Source organism: Papio anubis, chromosome 4, assembly GCF_008728515.1.
Source record: "Papio anubis isolate 15944 chromosome 4, Panubis1.0, whole genome shotgun sequence".
In the NCBI taxonomy this organism is placed as follows: Eukaryota; Metazoa; Chordata; class Mammalia; order Primates; family Cercopithecidae; genus Papio; species Papio anubis.
This window is the reverse complement of record NC_044979.1, coordinates 118,234,281-118,257,639: the sequence shown is the minus strand read 5'-3', so window position 1 is coordinate 118,257,639 and position 23,359 is coordinate 118,234,281. Positions and strand designations below refer to the sequence as shown.

Below are 23,359 nucleotides of genomic sequence, written 5' to 3'. Positions count from 1 at the left end.
ACTATGAAACTCATATCATCTGTGTTGGTGAATGTAGCCTAAAGGCTGAAAGAAAAAGCTGGTCATTAATTACAGAAAAATAAATGCAATCATTTGATGCACTATCAGCCACCAGCAGTTCTGGTGAGTATGTCAAATAATAGATTGCCCTTTACACCCCACAACAACGTTGAGTTCCTTGGCTTGCTGGAGAGGAGCTCAGCCTCCAAAGGGTCAAGTATAATTCACCTGCATGCTTGTGCCTGTCAAAGGACACGTAAATAACATTAAAAGCTTCAGCAATCACCACTCAAACGTGTCAGTACAGAAGACTCATCTAAACAAAGACAAAAAAGTTACAGACGTGAGGGGAACACACAAATCCCCAGCCACCCATCACTGAACAAGAGGTCTGTGCCTTAAACACTTCAAAGCAAAGACACAACCATCTCCTATGAATATGTAAGAAGGGTTTAGATTGGGATAGACTAAAAAGTCGGAATATTTGTAGAGGAAATGAACAAATTCCTTCTGCTAATTAGGTGTATTTTCATAACGGCCACATAATATATTCCAATATATGTCAGCAAATATATTTTAAGTTATTTTTCTATCAAGTTATTAAAAATGATATTTTCATATTGAGCTTTAAATCTTCATGCATGCATGTTGCCTTGAGAAGGAAAAGAGATTTGAACAAACCTCAGCTGTTGGAGAGATTCCTGAATCGTCCACACCATGACTGAAAATTTTTCCCAGGGATTACATTGTAATGCATGACTGTTAAAATTTTGTTTAGGGATTACATTGTGAAGTATGACTGTCTCGTCAGGGATGACATTGTGAAGTACCTATAAGAATTTTTATTTCACTGAATAAACCTCCAACATGGGCTTATCTTTATCCCAATAAGCTTCTTCAGGTTCACATGAACCATGAAAGTCCCCACTACAGAAAAGACAGAGTGCCTTCCTGGGCTCATGGAGATTGTTCTTGTTCTCATAGTTCCACAATGGGTTCATGAGTAGACACAACATCCACACACTACAGAATGAAATGTCTATACTGATGTCCTAACAGGAACTCACACTCACTCTCCCACAGTGGACTTAACTTCTTCCCACAATCTACCCTTTTCCGATTTCTCTCTCAATCAAACACAATACTATTTCTCTAGTCATGGAGACTGAATGCTTTGAATCTTTCTGTTTTCCCCCATTTTAACGTAGTGTTGACTTTTTTCCTTAAACAACAACAACTCACTGTTGGGTTCACCACTTCTCTATTCCTACTGATGGATCAAGGCATCTTTCCTCTATCCCAGTCCCCATTCCCTTACATCTGAAGAATCCCCCCACCTAGCCTCTCTAATTCCAAGGGGACCATTCCTAATTCACAGGAATAGTCCTCGCAGGGCTTGAAAATCCAGGACTCCTAAGAGTAGCTCTGTGTAACTACTGCTTTCTTTGTGTCATCTCCAGGCCTATTTATCCAGCCTTCTGGAAGATAAGGCATTTACATGAATGGAAGAACTCCTTGGCCAGCAAAGAAACTAGTGATATTTCCAATTATCACAACTATGGATACTTTAAAAATAGATTTTTTCCTCCACTTTGTATTTACTAGGTGAAGTCCTGCCTTAACAAAAAGCAAAAACCTATTTCTTCCATTTCTAATGAAAAACAAGTCATTTTTTTCTCAAGACAATGTTTACATATAATTTTTCTTAATGCTTAGTAACAAATGCTGGGATTTAATCTGGTCCTTCCCAACCCTGTGCTCAAAAATATATTTGAATGTTGAGTTTTCCTAAATACTTTCTAAAACAGGAAAAAAAATAAAAAGAATATGAGTACCTTTGCCAGAGTTGGGGTTTTTGATATGTTTGCATTTGCACCTCCAGCTTCACTGGGGATTTGTACTCCAAAAGACCAACCTCCAAGCCTGTTAACAATGAACATTGTGTTAGTGCTTCAACCACAGAACACCAGGACTGCTAACCAGAGGGTGTTCATTACTAACCCCACCATGTACAGCAGTCTTAGGACAGTAGCCAGCTGAGCATCTGTGATCTGTGACATGAACACACAGGCAGAAGCGCTGTGCTAATGGAAGTTGCCTGGCTTGAGAGCCAGGCAAAATGGAAGGCACTGATAATTGAGAAGGTCTGCATAAGGCTGGCCACATTAGAAAGTGTACTTGTCACACCTAACTGTCTTGGGAGGACATACATGCCGTGTAACAGATAGGGCTTGATCATCACCACTGTAATTATTTTAATTAATGGTCATTCCCTCTACGAAACCACTATTCAGACTTTCTTGGGCTAGGTGTGGTGGCTCATGCCTGTAATCCCAGAATGTTGGGAGGCCAAGGCAGATGGATCACCTGAGGTCAGGAGTTCGAGACCAGCCTGGCCAACACAGTGAAACCTTGTCTTTTTCTGTATTTTGTAAAAATACAAAAAAAATTTAAAAAAACAGCTGGGCATGGTGGCTGGCGCCTGTAATCCCAGCTACTCAAGAGGCTGAGGCAAGAGAATCATTTGAACCCGGGAGGCAGATTACAGGATATCATGCCATTAAAACGCAGTCTAGGGCAACAGAGCAAGCAAGTCTCTATCTCCAAGGAAAAAGGAAAAGAAAAAAAAAAAAAAAGGCTTTTTTGTTTTTTTTTTTTCAGACGGAGTCCGCTTCTGTCACCCAGGCTGAGTGTAGTGGGGCCAGATCGCAGCTCACTGCAAGCTCCACCTCTCGGCTATTCCTCTGCCTCAGCTCTCCTGCAGTCACTGGACTACAGGCCCCACCTCAGCTCAAGCTAGTTTTTATTTGCAGAGACGGGGTTTCACCGTTAGCTACAGGGATGGTCTGAATCTCCTGACCTCACAGGATCCGTCTGCCTTGGCCTCCCCAAAGTGCTGGGACAGGCTTAAGCCAACCGCGCCCGGGCCTCCAGCAGTTCTTTTTAATAGTGATCATAATCTTTTGAGGTATTTCTGGTTTGTCTTCCCTACTCTATTTCTTTAATCTTCCACTCAAATCTTGCCTGGTTCAGGAAGGCATTCCAGACAATTTCAGGTGGGTTGGATGTTCCTTGTCTTTTGAGTTCCCACAATACCCTACATTTCCATCCATTGTTATCAATTACCACACGGGATTTTATTGTCTATTTGCCAGTTTATCTTTATGCAGTTCTGTGAATTTTTCCTGGGTGGGAATTATATCTTTTTTTTTTAATATCTCCATGAGTTGCACAGTATCTTGTATCTATTAAACTTAAAAAAAAGTTAACATTTAAAAAATATAATGTTAACTATTATATCAATAAATTTTGTCTTCCACCCACTAGATAAAAGGAGACTGAAGAATAGTCTTCTCTTCTATCATAGTGTTCTACTCTCAGCAAAAATTCAGGTAAAGGAATAAGTACACATTCCCAACTGGCTCAATTGAATACATTCATTCATTCAGTAGATACTGACTGAACATCTTTGATATGCCAGATAATATTCTACATTCTGGGCACACAAGCTCCCACCTTCAAAAAGCTAACCATCAGCTCACGCCTGTAATCCTAGCACTTTGGGAGCCCGAGGTGGGAGGATCACCTGAGGTCAGGAGTTCGAGAACAGCCTGAGCAATATGGTGAAACCCTGTCTCTACTAAAAATACAAAAAAACTTAGCCGAGTGTGGTGGCAGGCGCCTGTAGACCTAGCTACTCTGGAGGCTGAGGCATCAGAATCGCTTGAACCTGGGAGGTGGAGCTTTCAGTGAGTCAAGATTGTGCCACTGCACTCCAGCCTGGGTGACAGAGTGAGACTCCATCTCAGGGAAAAAAAAAAAAAAAAAGAAAAAAAAAGCTAACCATCAGAGTTAGAACAGAAAACCAGAGATTCTAGTGTATGTTGAAAGATATTAAGAGGTGGAGCAGCAGAAGAGAGGCAGGCAAATCCCAGCGGGGCAGGTAGAGGGCAGTAGGGAGTCCCAGACAATAAGGTCAGCCTATGGGATGCCTTCGTACATGAAGCAATACAATACATTTGGGGGACATGGGAAAATTACAGTGGGCAGATGTTATTAAGATTCAAAACAATGAGAAGCACTCACTGCTGATCTCCCTCATCTGGATTCACCCCCTTAGTCTCAAGGAAATTCAACACAACACAAAAGGTTCCCCAAAAATTGCCCAAGAGGAATTTCAAGATGCTAATTGTACCCAGGTTCCCACATTGAATGCTGCATAATAGAGATAATTCTAAAGTAAGGCCTTGCTTTCATTATGCTGTAAATTTATCTGCTCTTATCCCCTAAAGCAGTAAAACTGCTTCTGGCTCTGGTGCTTCTGCCATTGACAAATCTCAACTGATAGGATTTCCCCTAGCACTTAAAAGAGTGAAAGTCAGCAGTAAGGAATCTTATTAAGGTCCATGGCATCTATTTAGAATTTTTATGAGCACTAAGGTCAGTCTTAGATTTTTGAGTTTTGAAGAACATTGGCATTTAAAACAATAAGTTTTCCACAGTAATGCAAATACAACAGAAAAGACCCAGCAAGAGATTTGAACACACCTTGGTTTTTCAGATGGTGCCAGCAAGTACTCCTCCATATTGAAGCCTGAGAGATTCAACAGTGTGTGGCCCAGGTGGTTGGTCAGGTAGGGAGCACCGGAACTTCTATTCGGACACTTCTGAAATTGTTTTCAAAAAGAAAAAAAAAAAACTTTTTTATAACTCACAAACTGGTTCACTGACATTACTCGAAACTACCTGTGACTCTTCTCTAGCTTTCAATTTTTAATAAATTATCTGTAACCTTTCATATGTTCTGATTTCTAAAATCTCTTTCAGGGTCACATATATTTGAGAATTACGCCAGAATACCACTGTGACTTTTGCAGTCAATTATATCTGAGAACTTCAAATCCTTTTCTGTATATAGGTTTGGGCAGATTTACAAAAACTAAAAAGGAAATAAAAAACGTTTTCACTGGGGTGATCTTGCATTTGACGAACCTGAAAGAGAGTCAGAGACAACTAGTGGGAGGAAGGTAAGCAGGATAACTCAAAGGCGTGTGTCTCTTTCATAAGGGTCTAAAGTAGAAATCAAACAGCTTTTCTCCAGCGACTCACCAGCATGCCAACAACACCAGCTCTGCATCACGGAATAATCACCTAACAAGGTAGGAGGCGGTGGTCAACACAACACAAAACCCAGGCCACGGGAGGCTGCGCAGTGATGTGCTCTGCCCTGCCACAGAACGGCTTTGGAGTTAATGTGCTTTGTTTCCATTTCTCAAACACTTTCAGAAAAGATGATATATTAAAATAGGAAACGACTCTGTCTCTGAGTCTTTTGTTGTCAAAATGCCAGGGGTTTGGTCTTGCTGCACAGAAAGCCAATCACTGAGACCACGAGTGTTGCCAGGGAGGAAGCCTTTAACTGAGTTCTGCAGCTGCGGAGAATGAAAAAGTCTCAAATCCATGTCGTCAACCATCTAAAACTGGTGGGGGTTATATGGAGGGGAAAATGGGAAAACAGGAATGAAGGAGGGGTAAGGAAGCAATCATGATGCATGAGGGGTCTGGAGTCTCATTTTCTGAATTCAGGGATCTAATGTATTTCAGTCCCTTGCCTGAGGATCAGTTTCTTGAGGAAGAAACTCGAGTGGTGAAACAAACGTTAAGTTTCAAGTCTTAAGACCAGGGAGGGTCCATTTCCATGTTTATTCAAAAATCCATAAATATTACTTCTAAGATATATTTGGGCCAGTTTCACATTCATTACAGCTTTGGAAGCTTGTCTGCTTATTTGCAAAATGAAAACGGAAACAGGCTTACCTAAATGCTTGGATTTGCTGTTAGGTTCAGATACACATGAAAGAACTACAGCAAAGTAAGAAGGGCGATAGACATTTAAGATACTGCTTTCAGGGTGTTGAAAGAAAGGCTTGAGGAAAGATACGAAAAAGAATAATAATTGTTGTACATCATAATTCAGCAAAACTCACTTATTTGTGGAATCTAACAAAGTCAAACTCATAGGAACACAGAGTAAAATGGTGATTGGCAGAGAGGATATTGGTCAATGGTTACAAAATTTCAGCTAAACAGGAGGCAGAAGTACAAGAGATCTATTGTACAACATGATGACTACAATTAGTAACAATGTATTGTACCTTGAAAATTGCTGAAAGAGCCAGTTGAGGTGGCTCACACCTGTAATCCCAGCACATTGGGATTACATTCCTGAGTTTGAGACCAGCCTAGGCAACATGATGAAACCCCATCTCTAATAAAAATACAAAAATTAGCAGGGTGTGGTAGCACGATCCTGTGGTCCCAGCTACTCGGGACGCTGAGGCAGGAGAATGTCTTGAACCTGGGAGGCAGAGGTTGCAGTGAGCCAAGGTGGCACCACTGCACTCCAGCCTGGGCCACAGAGCGAGACTGTCTCAAAAAAATGAAAAAAGAAAATTGCTAAAAGAGTAGATTTTAACTTTGGGAGGCCGAGGCAGGCAGATCACAAGGTCAGGAGATCGAGACCATCCTGGCTAACATGGTTAAACCCCATCTCTACTAAAAATACAAAAAAATTAGCCAGGCGTGATGGCGGGTGCCTGTAGTCCCAGCTACTCGGGAGGCTGAGGCAGGAGAATGGCTTGAAGCCGGGAGGTGGAGCTTGCAGTGAGCCAAGATCGCACCACTGCACTCCAGCCTGGGCGACAGAGCAAGACTCTGTCTCAAAAAAAAAAAAAAAAGAGTAGATTTTTAGTATCCTCAACACACACAAACACACACACACAAATAGTAATGTTGGGATCAGGAAAAAATACCCCAGAATATGGTGCTTTCACATGCTGAGCTGAAGAAGTTTCAAGGTGTCTCTGACCTCCCTCCTATCCACCTTCTCTCCCAAAGCACAGGACGAAGTTGAAATTCTTTACCTACCTAAGATCTAGACCCACCAAGGAGAATGTTTTATTTCTTCTCCTCCCTGTAAGACCAAGAATGTAACCAAACCTAAACAGATAATGTCTACTCCCAGATCCATTTATTCTTTATTGTAATCTTTTATTGTCCCAGTACAGAATTCGTCTTCTCCCTCCATGACCTGATTTGCCAGGACCCAAGGCCCTATACTTTCTGTAAACTTGAGATGATACATAAACATCTGAACTTCATTGGGGGATAGATAATAACCCTGTAATTCTCCTCCTGTACATGTTAAAAGAATTCATGTGCCTTTTTTCCAATTAATCTGCCTTTTATGAGCTGAATTTTTAGCAAACCTACAGAGGATGAAGGGCAAGTTTTCCTGTGCCCCTGCAATAAGTACATGAGGTAATGCATATATTAAATAGCTGGATTTAGCCATTCCATAATGGGGGTGTGTGTGTGTGAGAGAGAGAGAGAGATTTTATATATATATATGTTATATATATATAAAATATATAAAAATCATGATATATGTATATATCATATCATTTTATATATAATAGATATAATATCAATATGGTATGGTGTAATCACAAATATAGATAACTTCTGCTTCTCAATTAAAATAAATAATCAGCCAAACTGGATGAACATAACAACCGTTAAAGTTTTCCTACCTCTAGCTTTCCTCTCTCCAACTCAATTTACCACCCCCTATACCTATCAAGATACATCCTTCAAAATGGTGTTTTCAGTTAGATTATTTCCTTGCTAAAAAACATTCCAATTCTTATCAAGAATTCAGGTCTACTAGAAAATGTCCTTGGTCTCATTCTAACCATTATCTGTGTAGGTGTCCCCAAATACACCCTCTGTATTAAACTGAATATTGACCTCCCCGCCCCCCACCAAAATATCAGGCCCTCATCTCTGGACTCTTTAAATGCTACTTAGTATCTTGATGATGTTATTAAGTTACAGATCTTGAGTCCAGAAGATTATCCTGGATTGTGACAGTTCGCCCTCATGCAGTCACCTTGTAACTGAGCTGCTTAGCAGTTTAGCCTCAAACCTCATTTTAAAATGTTTTATCCTTTCCCTCTTCCTCTTTCCCCTCCCCAGTTTCAAGATGTAGCTCTGAGATAAACTTTACAGCCTTGAAATGTTTTCTTTCTCTTTCCTTTCCCACTTCATGCCCCCATGCCTTATGCACATTTATTTATCTAGATGCTTGTTAAGCACACGCCGTGCTCACTTATCCGGTCATATAATTCCTTAAAAGTTTCAGGGGACTAGACAACTCTGAAAATCTGTCCCTAGCGAAAGATTACTTCAAGGCTGGAACCCATTCCCAGCTGAAGACTGACTATAAGATTGACTGTGATTAGTTTGTAACCTGGCAGGATCCACGATGGGGTCAGCCTCTTCACCAAATGAAACAACAATTCAAGATGAGTCATTGGAGTAAGTAACCCCTCCTGGGACCTCCTAGCTCCCCCTCTCCCCAACCCCCAAGCTACCACCCCTGCCTCTTCCGCATTCCAAACCCTTTCTTTAAAAAACCCTGTGTTCCCTCCACAAATTACAGCAGAATTGCTGTAATTTCTGCTCTTCCCCTTGCTGGCACAGATAATAAAGTCTTGCTTACTTTTAATCAGCTTGTTATTATTTTGGCCTCTTTCTACAAGCAGTGAGCAGCCAGGCCCTTTTGCTGGTTACAACCTGTGCCACTGTGAGAGGGAGACAGAGGAGGACTAGACAGAGAAAGAAGGGGAGAGGACACTGTGACAATGGAGATAGAGATGTGTGTAATGTCACCAGAGGCCAAGGAATTCCAGAAGCAAGAGAAGCTGGAGGAGGAAAAGGACAGATTGTCCTCAAGAGTCTTCAGACACCTTAATTTCACTCCAGTGACACTGACTTCAGACTTCCAGCCTCCAAGAACCATGTGAGAATAAACTCATGTTTTCTTAAGTCACCAACTGTGTGATAGTTTATTACCTCAGCGACAAGAAACAAATCTGCCCTCCACCTATTCTGTGTAAAGCCACACTCACTCCCGATGACATGTTTTGGGTCATAGTGTTGCTATCCATGGGAGCCCAGGCCCTGAAAATTCCTGTTTGTTCTTTAGAGTTAGCTCAATTCCTGTTCCCCTTTGAGCCTTTTCTAATGGTGTCTCTTCCAAATCATGTTTTCATCCTCAGAAGAACTAACCATGGAACTTTTTTGTAGGTTTGGAGAGAGCCACAGCATCTTTGATAAAACATGAGGAAATCGGTCAGGCACGGTAGCTCACACCTGCAATCTCAGCACTTTGGGAGGCCAAGGCGGGTGGATCACAAGGTCAGGAGTTCGAGCCCAGCCTGGCCAAGATGGTGAAAACCCATCTCTACTAAAAATACAAAAATTAGCTGGGTGCAGTGGCACATGCCTGTAACCCCAGCTACTCAGGAGGCTGAGGCAGAAGAATCACTTGAACCCAGGAGGCTGAGGAGGCAGTGAGTCCAGATCATGCCACTGCCCTCTAACCTGGGTGACAGAGTGAGACTCTGCCAAAAAAAAAAAAAAAGAGGAAATTGACATGCCCTTGCAGACCCAGGGCTTCCAGATAGCACACATGTATTTAAGGGGAGAGAAATATTTTTTCCTTCTGGTAAAACACAGTCAGTTTGGCTCAACATGAACATTAAAGACCAGAGAACTGGCCATGGGTATATAGGCCTTCCTTCCACACATCTTTGAGTACATTTCCTTTGAGCCATCCCTGAAGAGTAACCACACCCATTGCTTAGGACTTTCATTAATTCCACCTCAACTCCTTCTCTCCTGAGGTTCTCTGATTTCTAACGTGTGGTCCAGTATTTCTCAAAGTGCATCCCGAAACACACTGGTGCACAAAAGGGAAGGACTCTTCAGTCAAATTTGCAGAAAATGCTGCATCTACTCCACTGTCAATTCAAGGACAATTTCATTATCACCAAATAGCTTCTTAGAAGAGCTGTGGCAAAGATACCTGCTTAATACTGCTTTATCCAACATTTGTGAAACTTACTTGACTATGGAACTCTTTCATGTAAAACGTTTCTTTCTCACATATTACTGAAATCTCACAGTTCATGTGAGTTGAAGTGAATTTAGGAACATAAACACCAATCATTCTGATATTAACCCAGTCTAATCCCAATAGACCTTAGGTAGCTGGTGGTACTAAAAGCTACTAGTATAATAGAATGATCAAATCAAGCCTAGAGAATAAGAGTATGGTGTGAAAAATTAGAGATCTCATGAGTGTTGAGGCACAGAAAACAATCTCCCAAAATATGCTGCTTGTGCATGCTGGGCATTTCTATCAATCGAAAGGCCTCAGAAATAAGCCTCAGAATCAAGGTCCCTGGAACCTTGTCTTGTTCCTCCTCCATTCCAATTCTCTTTGGAATTTCCATATCTGACCAAAAAACTCCTTACCAAAGGAAACACATACGTCCTCAATCCCCTCCCTGAAATCTCATTATCTGTTTCAGAAAAGAAGAGTGAAGAATGCAACGATTCTTGGATGGACTTTTTCACAGAATAATGCCTTACTTTTGGGCTCACTCAAATTCCAGGAGAATCATCTACAAGTTAACTTCTGTCTCCCTGGCCCATTCTTTCTCTATAACAACCATTTCCTGCCCCTCAAAAGAATTATCCACACTTCCCATCTTCTCCTTCCCCTATGAAAAGGGTATAGAAATTTCTATACCTCTTTTGGGGTTTGAGGTAATTACTCTATGATGTGATCCTCCCATGCACATTAACACGTTTGTATGGTATTTCCCAGTTAACCTGCCTTTTGTCAATTGATTTTCAGTGAAGCTTCTGAGGGTGAAAGGCAAATTTTCCCTTTACCCCTAAAGTGAATAAATGGAAAAACAAGTCCAGGGAAAAAAACAATAATCATGTCTAAAAAAAAAAAAAAGATAACTGATCACTGCAAAGGATCACCAAATGTCAAATGTCGCTGAGTTTATTGACAGCTGAAGCCAAGAGGGAAATATGGAGAGTTCCATTAGCTCTTCCACATCAACCAACACTCTTGAGTGTTCACTAAAGGTGCTGTGTCATTATTCCCGCTTACATGTGTATCTTTAGTCTAAGAGAAGAAAGCAGACTAGTTACTCCAAAAGCAAGCTTTCTAAAATCTCCAGAAAAAAGACAAACAAAAAGGCTTTTTATCTGAGGAATGTGAGCTCCCTTTAAATAATCAGGCCCAGAGAGGCACTGGAGTGAGACAGCAGTCACACTCCACCCCATCCCCCTTGAGCTAAGCAATCATTTCTAAGCAGCTCACTATATGGACCCCAGGCTGAGTGCCACCACCAGAGCTATAAAGTAACTTAACAAAGCCAATGAGAATCCCTGACAAACAACTTTTGTAATCACCCACTCTCCTGATTCATTCTTTTTTCTTTAATAAATTATGAGAGAGAAGGAAGGGAGAAACTGGCTAGGCAGATAGTTAGGGCAAGGTCCTCAGTGGCATTTATTTTCTAACAAAGAGCAGCCTGAAAGCTCGGGCTGCAAGCATAGATACGGAGATGAATTCCCGCACAGAAACGGGCCTCCCGTGTAGTTAGCAAGTTTCACTGACATACAGTGGGCCCCAGTGAGCACATTTCTTTCCTTTTTGGACATACTCACGTAAGGAAGCTTGCAGAGGGGGCTTGCTTGGAACATGGCTGCAACACTATAGAAAAGAAGAGCTACCCTCGGCCAGGCACATCTACCTTGAAGGGTAGTATTGTTTGGCTCTGTGTCCGCACCCAAATCTCATCTTGATTTGTACTCCCACATGTTGTGGGAGGGACCCCAATGGGAGATAACTGAACATGGGGGTGGTTTCCCCCTTACTGTTCCCATGGTAGGGAATGAGTCCCATGAGATCTGATGGTTTGATAAGGGGAAACCCATTTCCCTTGGCTCTCATTCTCTCTCTTGCTGCTACCATGTAAGAAGTGCCTTTCGCCTTCCGCCATGACTGTGAGGCCTCGTTAGCCATGTAGAGCTGTAAGTTCAGTAAACCTCTTTCTTTTGTTAATTGCCCAGTCTCGGGTATGCCTTTATCAGCAGCACGAAAATGGATTAATGAAAAGGGTTCTGCCCCTGATTCATGCACAGTAGGAGGAGATAAGCAATATGGAGTAACTTAGGTTAAGGATCTGCATGTGCACTAAACAGATAGGGTAGGGACTGCCGGGGATTCGCGTCTTATGGAAATGAAACACCTAGTTCTAACCAGTTTTTTGAGCCCTATATAAATGGAGCACCCTTACCAACTCGCTTTCTTATTAAAACCCTTGCACTTCACTGTAAAATGACAACCTTTTTTTGAGATCCCTCTCTGCAGCAGAGAGTTTTTTCTCTTCCTTTCACTTACTACATTTCTGCTCTAAGCTCACTCCTGGTGTGTCCATATCCTTGATTTCCTTGGCCATGAGACAAAGAACTTCAGTTGACACCCTAGACAATAAAGCCATTTCACTTCAGCTTCCTTTTTGTTCTCGGGAGCACTTCCAAAGATAACTTGGAAGTGTGTCCCACATAACTGTCCTCAACTTTGACTCAAAGAAACTCTCTACCTATATTAATTTGTCTCACTTTCTTCCCTTAGGTTGACAGCTATTAAGGAGAACTGCATCTCATGAGCCACTAAATAGGAAAGCCCTGTAAACATGTTCTCCAAGTGGCCATTTCCATTATAGATGCTCAGTTAACTTCAATGTATTTTTTCTTTTCCCTTTTTCCTATAAATTAGACCTGCCATCATACTTGCTTATTGATTGTGGCTAGCAGGTCTACGCCTTTTATTAATTAGAGTCTGAGATTTTCTTTGAGATGAGTTCCAATCAGTTTTCCAAATAAATTTCAATTTATTCTCCTTCACAGATTAGACAGTGATGTCTCTCACCTTAATAGTGGCACACCTACCTCCACATGTTTTTGTATGAATCAACCACAATCAGAGAGCTAAGGGGCATCTTAGCTGTTAATATCTAGCCCAAATAAAAGTACGGCAAGAGCCTTAAGGTCATGCTGCCTTGAAATTTAGAAAAATTTCCTTCCATAGGGCAATTCTAGCTTCTTTATCATTACTTGAAGAATATTCATTTTCTTAATGAATGCCAGGGGAATGTTAATGACCAAAGGCAGCAGGCAATGAAGGAGAGGGGCCACTGTCGATCTCTACAGCATCTGTGTTCTATAAATATTCACTTTATGTGATGAAACTTTCCCCAGAAACAGCTAATCCAGGAAACCAAAAAGTCATAGAGACGTAGGTACAAATATGAACATTTTTATAGATGGAGTAAACTCACTTTTTTTAACTTGAATTTTAGACTTAAAAGGATCAAAAATGCTGCAGAGACCTACCAGGCAGCCACATGAATCCTGGAATTCTGGGTGAGAAAAGGAATGTGTGTGCCAGCATGAAGAATTCATCCTAAAAAACAAAGGAGAGAATTAGAATGATCTTTTAGATTTACAAGGCCATTGTATTTCTGTAAAGGAGAGTTCCGTCAGACTAGAACAGAGTTCACAAGATAATCATCTCTTACTGCCAAGAAGGCAGAGCTCTTACATTTGTTTTCACAGCTTGAGCTGTTAATCTGATGACAATGTTTTATTACAACGCCAGAATTTCCATTATATTACATGGGGCTCACTTTTCTCACTGTACTGAGTGTATCACAGGGCTCCCTAGGACTTTCACCGCGGGGCTGGGGCTCCTGGTGGAACCTGAGGCTAGGCTTCCAGTCTCATAACCAGGTACCAAGTAGCAATTAATAAACAGCAAGACGCTAATTCCTTTTTGTGGCATAACACAGTAATTTAATCATCACTTAAGGAAAAACAATTTTTAAATTTCCACTTTAAACCTTTCTGATTAAACTTTCTGTTGCAGAAATATGGTGCAACAGAAACAGTTATGAAAATCTTTTGTAGCAGTGGTTCAAAAACACATTTGGATGTCACAGTTTCCCTATTGTTTCTATTTCCTTATGAGTCCTATACTTTAAAATATTTGTTCTAGCATTTGTAAATCAAAATTTTTTTGTTTGTTTGTTTGAGACAGAGTCTGGCTCTGTCGCCCAGGCTGGAGTGCAGTGGCCGGATCTCAGCTCACTGCAAGCTCCGCCTCCCGGGTTTGCGCCATTCTCCCGCCTCAGCCTCCCGAGTAGCTGGGACTACAGGCGCCCACCACCTCGCCCGGCTAGTTTTTTCTGTATTTTTTAGTAGAGACGGGGTTTCACCGGGTTAGCCAGGATGGTCTCGATCTTCTGATAATTACTCTTAATTACTCAAAAATTGGAAAAGATATTTTTACCACCATCCTTACTAGCCCTGCTTTTCAGAAGAAGAGGTGGGGTCCAGAGAGGTGAAGCAGCTGTCGAGATCCCAGCTCTATGCAAAATGTGTGCTGCTCCAATGAGAAAGCCAGTACGATAACACCAACTAAAGAAAGCCCGGCCCAGTGAAAAGAAATTTGTCATTTCTGGCCGGGCGCGGTGGCTCAAGCCTGTAATCCCAGCACTTTGGGAGGCCGAGACGGGCGGATCACGAGGTCAGGAGATCGAGACCATCCTGGCTAACACAGTGAAACCCCGTCTCTACTAAAAATACAAAAAATTAGCCGGGCGTGGTGGCGGCGCCTGTAGTCCCAGCTACTCGGGAGGCTGAGGCAGGAGAATGGCGTAAACCCGGGAGGCGGAGCTTGCAGTGAGCCGAGATCGCGCCACTGCACTCCAGCCTGGGCGACAGAGCGAGACTCCGCCTCAAAAAAAAAAAAAAAAGAAATTTGTCATTTCTATTAACCAGGTTAGCAAAGTACAATGTATATGTAATTTTTGAAACAACAAAAATAATATAAAGATTTCTCCACACTACTTTCTTGGCTGACTAGCTTATAGGGACTCCAGTTTGAAACCTAAGAGTTTACATGGAAATAATACCTAAGGGAGTTACGTATTTAATCAAAGTACTGTATCTGATATGTACTATAAAAAAACAATTCCATTTATACTTCTGAAACTCAGCAGGCCTTTCTTTTTCAGATGCCTTAGATGATGGTTAACAAGTGTTTATAATTTAATATATGACTTCAAAATTTCAGTCCTCTTTTTCTCTTCCAAATCCTCCCTTATTCTTCTCCTAGCTCCCTTTTATAGAGTAAAACTACGTGTCCATGACAGGTACATAATGGCCCATGACAGGTAGTTTTTTGAGCACTTCTCAGCCTCCAACAACTTTTGTGTTCCAACAGATTCACTAAGAAGCTGTGTGAATGTCCATTAAAGGGAGAGACAGAGGGGATGATCTATGAGAAATCAGATGTTTCTACATAATCTTTCTGTTAAAGTTTAGGAATCTAAAAATAAACTTTGACTTAGCAAAGCATTTCCCTAAAGTGGCCTACAGGACACAGCTGCAGAGAGGCTGCTGGAGCCCAGTCATTTGGTCCTTCAGGTTTGGACACACTGCGTGAAATAGCTCTCTCTACTACAGGGATGCCTGGAGTTTTCAATCACCTAAGATGCATTTTTTTTTCTTTTTTTTTTTTTTTTAGATGGAGTCTCACCCTGTCACCCAGGCTGGAATGCAACGGGGCACAGTCTCGGCTCACTGCAACCTCCGCGTCCTGGGCTCAAGAGATTCTCCTGCCTCAGCCTCCCGGATAGCTGGGATTATGGGTGTGCACCACCGTACCCAGGTAATTTTTTGTATCTTTAGTAGAGACGGGGTTTCACCATGTTGGCCAGGCTGGTCTCGAACTCCTGACTTCGTGATCTGCCCACCTCGGCCTCCCCAAAGTGCTAAGGTGCATTTTAAATCTTGAAGAGAGAGGCAGAAGCTCTAAGGACCTACTGTCTTGAGAGTCGCTTTCTGAGGCAGGAACTTACCTTAAAAGAACAAAAGCTCTCCACAAGAGCCACCCTGCTGTTGAGGTGACTGTTTTTTCTACAGAACTGACAGCACACTGAGACAAATGAAGGAAGGCAGAGAGAGGTTCAGCAAGTTGCATGGGTCACACAGCCAATAAGAGTGGAGCTGAGATTTGGATTGAGGCAGACTGGTCCCATATTACCCCTCTATCATGATCCCTGGTATGCACACACTGCTGATCTGTGGCCTCAACTTTCATCTTTACAGGCCCCTCAGAGGGAGTCTGTCACCAGCCATGACAGATTCTGAAGATCCCACCTTTTGGCTAATAATGAGCCCTCTAGATTTTCCTGAGTACCGAGATGATCTATTATATCGCTGCAATCTAATAACTTTCTTTTTAATTACAAAAATAAACCTTACCCATCACCCCACTTGGCGTTTTAAGTCTGATAGAAATATGAGATTTGCTATCACTTTTGTTCTATATTAAAGCATTAACAAGAATGGGTGAGGAAAGTGACCATTTTGTGTTAGAAATAGTAGGAGAATTCGACACTGAAGTGCCACCAGATGTAAGCCTTGTAAAATGAAGCTAAATATGTATATCTACCCATCAGCTTCTAAAAGTTGACAACTTTAACACATTTTAAATTTTAAATTATGCATCACCTACTAGTGTGAGAAAACTCATATTTTAGATAAGATTTACATGACAGTGGATTTTTGTAGAGCTCTTCATTGTCTTCGTATGAGAGGGAGGAACAAATCAGAAGTTCAACATGGCACCCTTGAGTCGACACTCAGAGTTGAGTATCTCATCAGAAAAGCAACCTATCAGTAGAATCTAATCTCTTATTTTTAAATGTTTCCTCTAGTTAACTGTCAAGTGATTGCCCAAGTCTTCCAAGGAGGTAAAATGTAGATATCAAATTCAACAATATTTTACACTTACAGAAGGAAATCTACAGGTTTTAAGTAAAACTTTTTGCTTTGATTTGGGGTCCTAGTGAATCAAGCCCTATTTGTATAACATGGACATAAATTATTATTAATATAAGTGCTCACAGCATGTTTTCATGTACCTCACTCCCCTAGCCTTTTGTTATGCTGACCATAAAAATAGATAGAAATGATTAAACATAGAAATGAGTTAAGGATAGATTAGGTAGATTTCACAAAGAAAAGGGAAAACACAAAAACATAAATCCAGGAAGGTAGAAGAAGAACAGAGAGAGGAGAAAAGTAATGAGGCTGATCTGCAGGCTGGGTTGGAGGGCAGGAGCTCGTGGAACAGAGAGAGGAGAGGAGGAGAGTTTGGGACTGTATTGCAATCCATGTAAAAGGAACTAGAAGTAAAATATGTGTCCAAACAAAATGTCCAATATGTTCTGCTGTCCTTTAATTATTGATTCCACCTTTTGTTTTTTCCCCTTGAAGGAGAAGGACTAGATAAAAGAATGTTTTTCTTTTTCTGACTGGTTCTTCTTTGATCCCAGGTTGGGCCAGGGCTGGACCCAGCGGGGCCCTACGTTACATTTCAACTTTTCAAAGGTAGATGCATTTTACACCCTATGTATTCCATCAGAGAGGAGAAAAATAAAAACATTACCACTGAAGCCTTAGTTAAATAAATTACTTTGTTTTGCAAAGACTAGAGTGAAGCAACATAATTAATTATCTATTAATTCTTTCTTACTGAGAACATTAATAGTTTTTCAGTCTTACACTAATTACCAATATGACTAATGGGCAAAATATGTCATCACAAATTAGAAAACATATTGCCAATGTTGTATTATTGTTAGATTTTTATATTTACTACTTAAAAACATACACTTCTGACACTTAATAAATCATTATGGCTTTTATCACTTGCCTCATTTGCTCTACCCAGAACTGTAAATTCCTTGAGACCAGGGCCATATTCCGTATTAATCTTAGTTCCTACAGCAGCACTTTACTTGTAGTAGATCTTCAATATATAATAATTGAGCAAAGTAAGAGGGAAATAAGTGTTTATACAGAAAGGCCTCCCTTATCCAGGTTTCATAGAAAGGTCATCACGATAACCATGATTAAATACTAAAAAGATAATTTTCAAAGTAATTCACTCCAGATTGATGTACAGTACTGACCTTTAAATCTTTTAAGTTAAAAAAAGCTATAATTAATTTTTTATATGTACAAGTATACTCTAAAAGTAAATAACAGCTAATACATAATTCAGACTTAATTGCTACTTCATTCTTTTCAGCTTTGGGTTTTATTAAACAAATTGAATGCTATTAATTAATAATTTATTTTGCAATAATATAAAGCACGCATGTACAAGGGAGAAAAGGGGGTAATTATGTAGCTTATTTCGGATCATTTTATGTGGTGATACCCATAAGGCCCGTTCAGTAATAACCTACTCATTAGGCTAATTTTTTTTTTTTTTTTTTTTTTTTTTGAGACGGAGTCTCGCTCTGCCGCCCAGGCTGGAGCGCAGTGGCCGGATCTCAGCTCACTGCAAGCTCCGCCTCCCAGGTTCATGCCATTCTCCTGCCTCAGCCTCCCGAGTAGCTGGGACTACAGGCACCCGCCACCTCGCCCGGCTAGTTTTTTGTATTTTTTAGTAGAGACGGGGTTTCACCGTGTCAGCCAGGATGGTCTCGATCTCCCGACCTCGTGATCCGCCCGTCTCGGCCTCCCAAAGTGCTGGGATTACAGGCTTGAGCCACCGCGCCCGGCCAATTTTTATTTTTTATAGTGTAAACTTGTGGCATGAAATAACCAATCATGGAGAAAAACGATCCTCCCAGGCTACAGTGTTACCAGTTGGGAGTGTTCACTTTTGCAGAGAGCACCTGATACTTACTGGTCTGGGTTTACATCTGCACAGGGCAGATCCTGATCTCTAAACTTTCGCAGAAGAACACGGGTGAGGTCCAAGTCATCGCCTCCACTGCTGCTGTTCATTGTGAGACAAAGGAAACAACGTGGGATTATTAGTGGCTCCCAATAGAGAACGGAGAACCAGCTGCTGACCTCACATTGTGCCCTAGTCAGGCTGATCCATCTAATGATTCCCAGTAAGTGAGATAAAGCTAATTTTCCACTGTTTTTATGGTAATGCCAAACAAGCAATAAAATTGGAAAATTTATTAAAAGTATAGTTTTGCCATGAGATATGCATATTTATAGACTTGCATTCACAGTACATTATTTTCCTTAACATTTTCACTTAATGTTATAACACAACCATTTTTCACATATTTGCATGGTTTTTAAAAACACATTTTAAAGGCTACATCATATCATATTGTGTTAATATATTAAAATCTGCAAAACTATGCTCTTAAAGTTGGAGCTCCAGTTGAGTCTGAATATTTGTTCTATTACATAGTCCTGAAATAAAACAATTTCTAAAGTAAGAAATAGCGTTTGGTTTCTATATGTGAGCTATATTGAGCTACATTTTCTTAACAAGAGGTCCTCAACACAGAATCCTATGTGTGCTTTAAGTACACATTAAATTTCACTGGCACACATCTCAGAAGTCTATTCGTAGTTCAAGCAGCATTACTGAAAGCCAAAACCACCAATACTGAATTTCCTTACTGAAGACACCATCAGCAATAAGACTATTCATGTCACTGTGGGGAGCTGTAGAAACAAACCCTGTATTAAATTTCATACCTCAATAATAAGACATCTTGAGAAAATGTAGAGAAAAAGACATTTTAAGATTTTCTAAATTGGACTGAAAGAGAATGAGCTCATTTAATTAATTAAAATTCTAAATTAGTATTTAGAAAAGAGTACAGATTCATTACTTTCAGAATTTACATTGTGTTATTTATAAAATACTTTTTGAGTAAGAATCTTTGCAAACACTTGTCTCAAAAATTTTAAAAATGATGTATAGGCAGCATTATAGATTATATAGATATACCTGGTGACCTCAATTCTTTTTGGAAAGAATTCTTTATATATTAACAAATATACATAAGTGATTCCTTTTAAAGAACTTAAAATACTAGCTACATTGAAGAAATGCAAGCACCAGAGGCTAGGAAGAATAGGGGAGCAAAAGAGATTGGTTAATAGGTACAAACATACAGTTATAAAAAAATAGGTACTAGTGTTCAGTAGCACAGTAGGGTGACTGTAGTTAACAACAATTTATCCTATTTTCAAAACAGCTGGAAGATTTGAAATGTTCCCAAAGTAAAAAATTATAAATATTTGAGGTGATAGATATCCTAAATACCCTGCTTTGGTTAATACCCTGCTTTGGTTAATACCATGCTTTGGTTATTATACATCATATGCATGTATCAAAATATCACATGTACCCCATAAATATGTACAATTATTGTGAGCAATAAAAAGTTTTGTAACTGAAAATTCCAAAAAAGAAAAAAGAAATGTAAGCAACCACAGAGTAATCTGCAACCACTGATTTCTCTAATTAATTTTTTGTTCACAGACAATAAATAAATGAGCCCAAAATATCTTTCTGAATTGCTATTAGCATTAAAATGTAGAAAGGTCTGAGGTGGAAATGTAGGAGTTTCCAACCACATCCTGAAGAACAAACGTAAGCTCAGAATGAGAAGCAACTTCTCATTAGGCTACTGTTCAGTGTGACCCTACACATAGAATGGAACATTACAGACTCCCAATTTCTTTAATTCCTTTAATGAGCTCTCTAACATACCAATCTGATATTTTCTTTGCTCAAAATTTATCAATGGCTTCTTGTTACCTATGCGTCTTGAAATAGTATTTGAATCCCTCCACAATCCTAGGGCCTGTTGCTCAACATTTCTTCCTGAACACGGCACCCAGCCCAGCCTAGCCAGGGCAGCCCAGCCCAGGAGAACCACTGTTTGATTGGGCAGATCTGCTTTTGAGGGTGCTGATCCCTCTGAGTCAGTATCTCCAACATCCTGGACACTTGATTGGAAGCCATCTCCGGCCTGACCTGGAAACCTTGGTTGGAACACCGATTCCATGACAAGTCCTCCCTGCCTCTTCTGCTCCATTTGTCCTGCCTGATGGCCCTTAGTCCACATCTTCACTGGAGTTGAACTGGAGGCTTACCCTTGTTCTCATTACTGGAATGAAGCAATCCTTGAGGAAAAGGCACAAGGCTTAGGATAGGTGTTAGAACTCAGTAGGGTCTCATAAAGGTGTGTTGAACAAGTTGTGATATGTTAAAAATGCATTGAATTCATTGACCTCATCCTTAATCTCTATCCAATTATTTTACTTCCCTAAATCTGGCCCTTTCTGAACTCTTACCATTCAAACAAAAACGAAATTTAATTGAAAAGATATTGCAATGCATTACATCAAATTAGTATTATATTTCTGCTGAGGAGGACTTTGTTTCCAGAGAAACTTAAAATGCAAACACCTCTGTGGCATCCAAATCCAGAAATAAATATTTAGAGAAAAACACTATCTCCCCCACTGCATAAAATTTCATAAAGATTTTTAAATATTCGTATGGTTTACAACTGTCCTAACATAATTTCCTACAGCTATGGCCAGAAACACACAATGGTGGAACATGCTGAAATTTACAACAAAGTTATGTCTCATAAGTAGGCAGTGTGACCTCTGTATAAATAGCCTTCAGGTTTCTAACAAAGTAGGAAATACAAGCTTCTTTTTAAAGTATCTTTGTCACCACAAAATTCAAATGCTTTTTCCTAAACTATCCCTCTTTTGTTGCCTTCAAACTCCCGGCTATATTTTAAAGTACATCCCTATGTTAGAAACACTTGACATCTGTCCTTACTAGACTCTAGAAATTGAAAATTACTACCTGATTCTCAAGGAAGTTCATAAACGGAATCACTCTAATAATCATCTCTTAAAATTTAACGTGCACCAGAGTGACCCAAGGAGCTTGGCTGAACAAATGCACACTCCAAATGGGCCTTCCTGGTTAACAAGTCCCCACAGCGCTTCTGATTTAGATGAGGATCACACCAACCTTGAGAAACACTGGGGCATCTGGGAAGACAGCAGCCTGCTCTCTCCCCTTCCTTCCTTCCTTCTTTCCTTCCTTCCTTCCTTCTTTCCTTCCTTCCTTCTTTCCTTCCTTCCCTACGCTCTCACCTCCAGTCTTTCAACCCCTCCTGATCTAACCAGCTTTTGGTGTTGATAAATTTCTGGTTCCAGGTGAGGTCTTGGGCTCTGTGGGATTTACTGCTGGCCAAGCAAATTCAGGGCCATCATCCCCACAGGCCAGGCCACATATGAATGCAATGTGAAGAACAGGAGCAGAGCATCCAGGGGAAAGGACCAGAAAGGACCCATTCTGGGAAGTGCGCCCCTCAGAGACCTACAAATCTCCAGAGACCTCAGCCTCCCCTCTCTCGCTGAACCTCAGTAGTCAAGAAAAAGCTTAATTAAAGGAGCTGATGCCGTCTATTCCTAAATGAGACAGAGTATAGGAAGCAAAGGTCCCCACTTCCCTGAACAAAACAGACATTGCTGGCAGCCCAGCTGCTGCTCTACAGAGGCAGAATGTGCTTTGACTTGGAATTTCATCCAGTTGATAGGCAACATCCTTATCTGATCTGTCAAAACAGCAATAACAAACACATGTCCTGGGGTCCCAGCAACCAGAGAAAAACCCAAACAGTGCCAATACTTATGAAAAATAAAGGTGCTGCAGGAATACACACTTTAAAGTTAAAAACAAAACAGAAAAACCAGAGAAGCACATGCCTACAAAGGACTTTCTCAAACCAAGAAGAATGGCTTCCTGAAGGTAATATTAGAGGTAGAAATTGAGTAAGATGATAGCCACTGTATAGATACAAACAGTGATGTGTAAGAAATATCCACACAGAAGGAGGACAAAAAGGAAAAAGAAATCCTCAAGGAAAGATAAAGAATTAAAAGATGGATTTGGAAGACCCTAACATGAGATGTGATAGGAATTCTAAAAGGAGGTAAAGGAAAAATAGGTGTGAAGAAATTAGATTAATAATAGAAGAAAATTACCCTGAACTGGCAGGATGCGGTGTCTCATGCCTGTAATCCCAGCACTTTGGGAGGCCAAAGTGGGCAGAAAACCTAAGGTCAGGAGTTCGAGACCAGCCTGGCCAACATGGTGAAACTCGTCTCTACTAAAAATACAAAAATGAGCCAGGTGTGGCGGCACATGCTTGTAATCCCAGCTACTCGGGAGGTTGAAGCAGGAGAATCACTGGAACCCAGGAGGTGGAGGCTGTAGCGAGCCAAGATCACACCACTGCACTCCACCCTGGTCAACAGAGTGACATTCCGTACCCACCCCCCTAAAAAAATTACCAAAAAAGAAAAAAAACTACCTTGAACTGAAAAAAGACTTAAATCCACAGTTTTGATGAGGAAACAGTAGTGGGAAAAATCCTTTACTCCAAGGATAAAGAAGAAATCTTACACAATTCCAGACAGAAAAAGTTACCTATGAGCGGAAGAGACTCAGATAGACTGCTGAAATCAGACTTCATACCTGGAAGCTACA

At 40.7% G+C, this 23,359-nt stretch overlaps 1 protein-coding gene across 2 annotated transcripts in view; it reads right to left on the bottom strand.

The window, feature by feature from the left end:
* The window catches only part of ABCA13 (ATP binding cassette subfamily A member 13), a 492,370-nt gene that overhangs the window by 166,863 nt on the left and 302,148 nt on the right, over positions 1-23,359 (bottom strand). Inside the window, exons 44-47 of one of the 2 annotated variants that reach the window (XM_017956721.3) lie at positions 18,704-18,793; positions 13,330-13,399; positions 4,549-4,667; positions 1,836-1,923 (exon numbers count right to left, since the gene is read on the bottom strand). In XM_017956721.3, the coding sequence (XP_017812210.3) occupies positions 1,836-1,923; positions 4,549-4,667; positions 13,330-13,399; positions 18,704-18,793 (367 nt within the window). Of the gene's footprint in view, positions 1-1,835; positions 1,924-4,548; positions 4,668-13,329; positions 13,400-18,703; positions 18,797-23,359 lie in introns of both variants that reach the window. The other variant, XM_031665413.1, reaches the window with a different exon arrangement.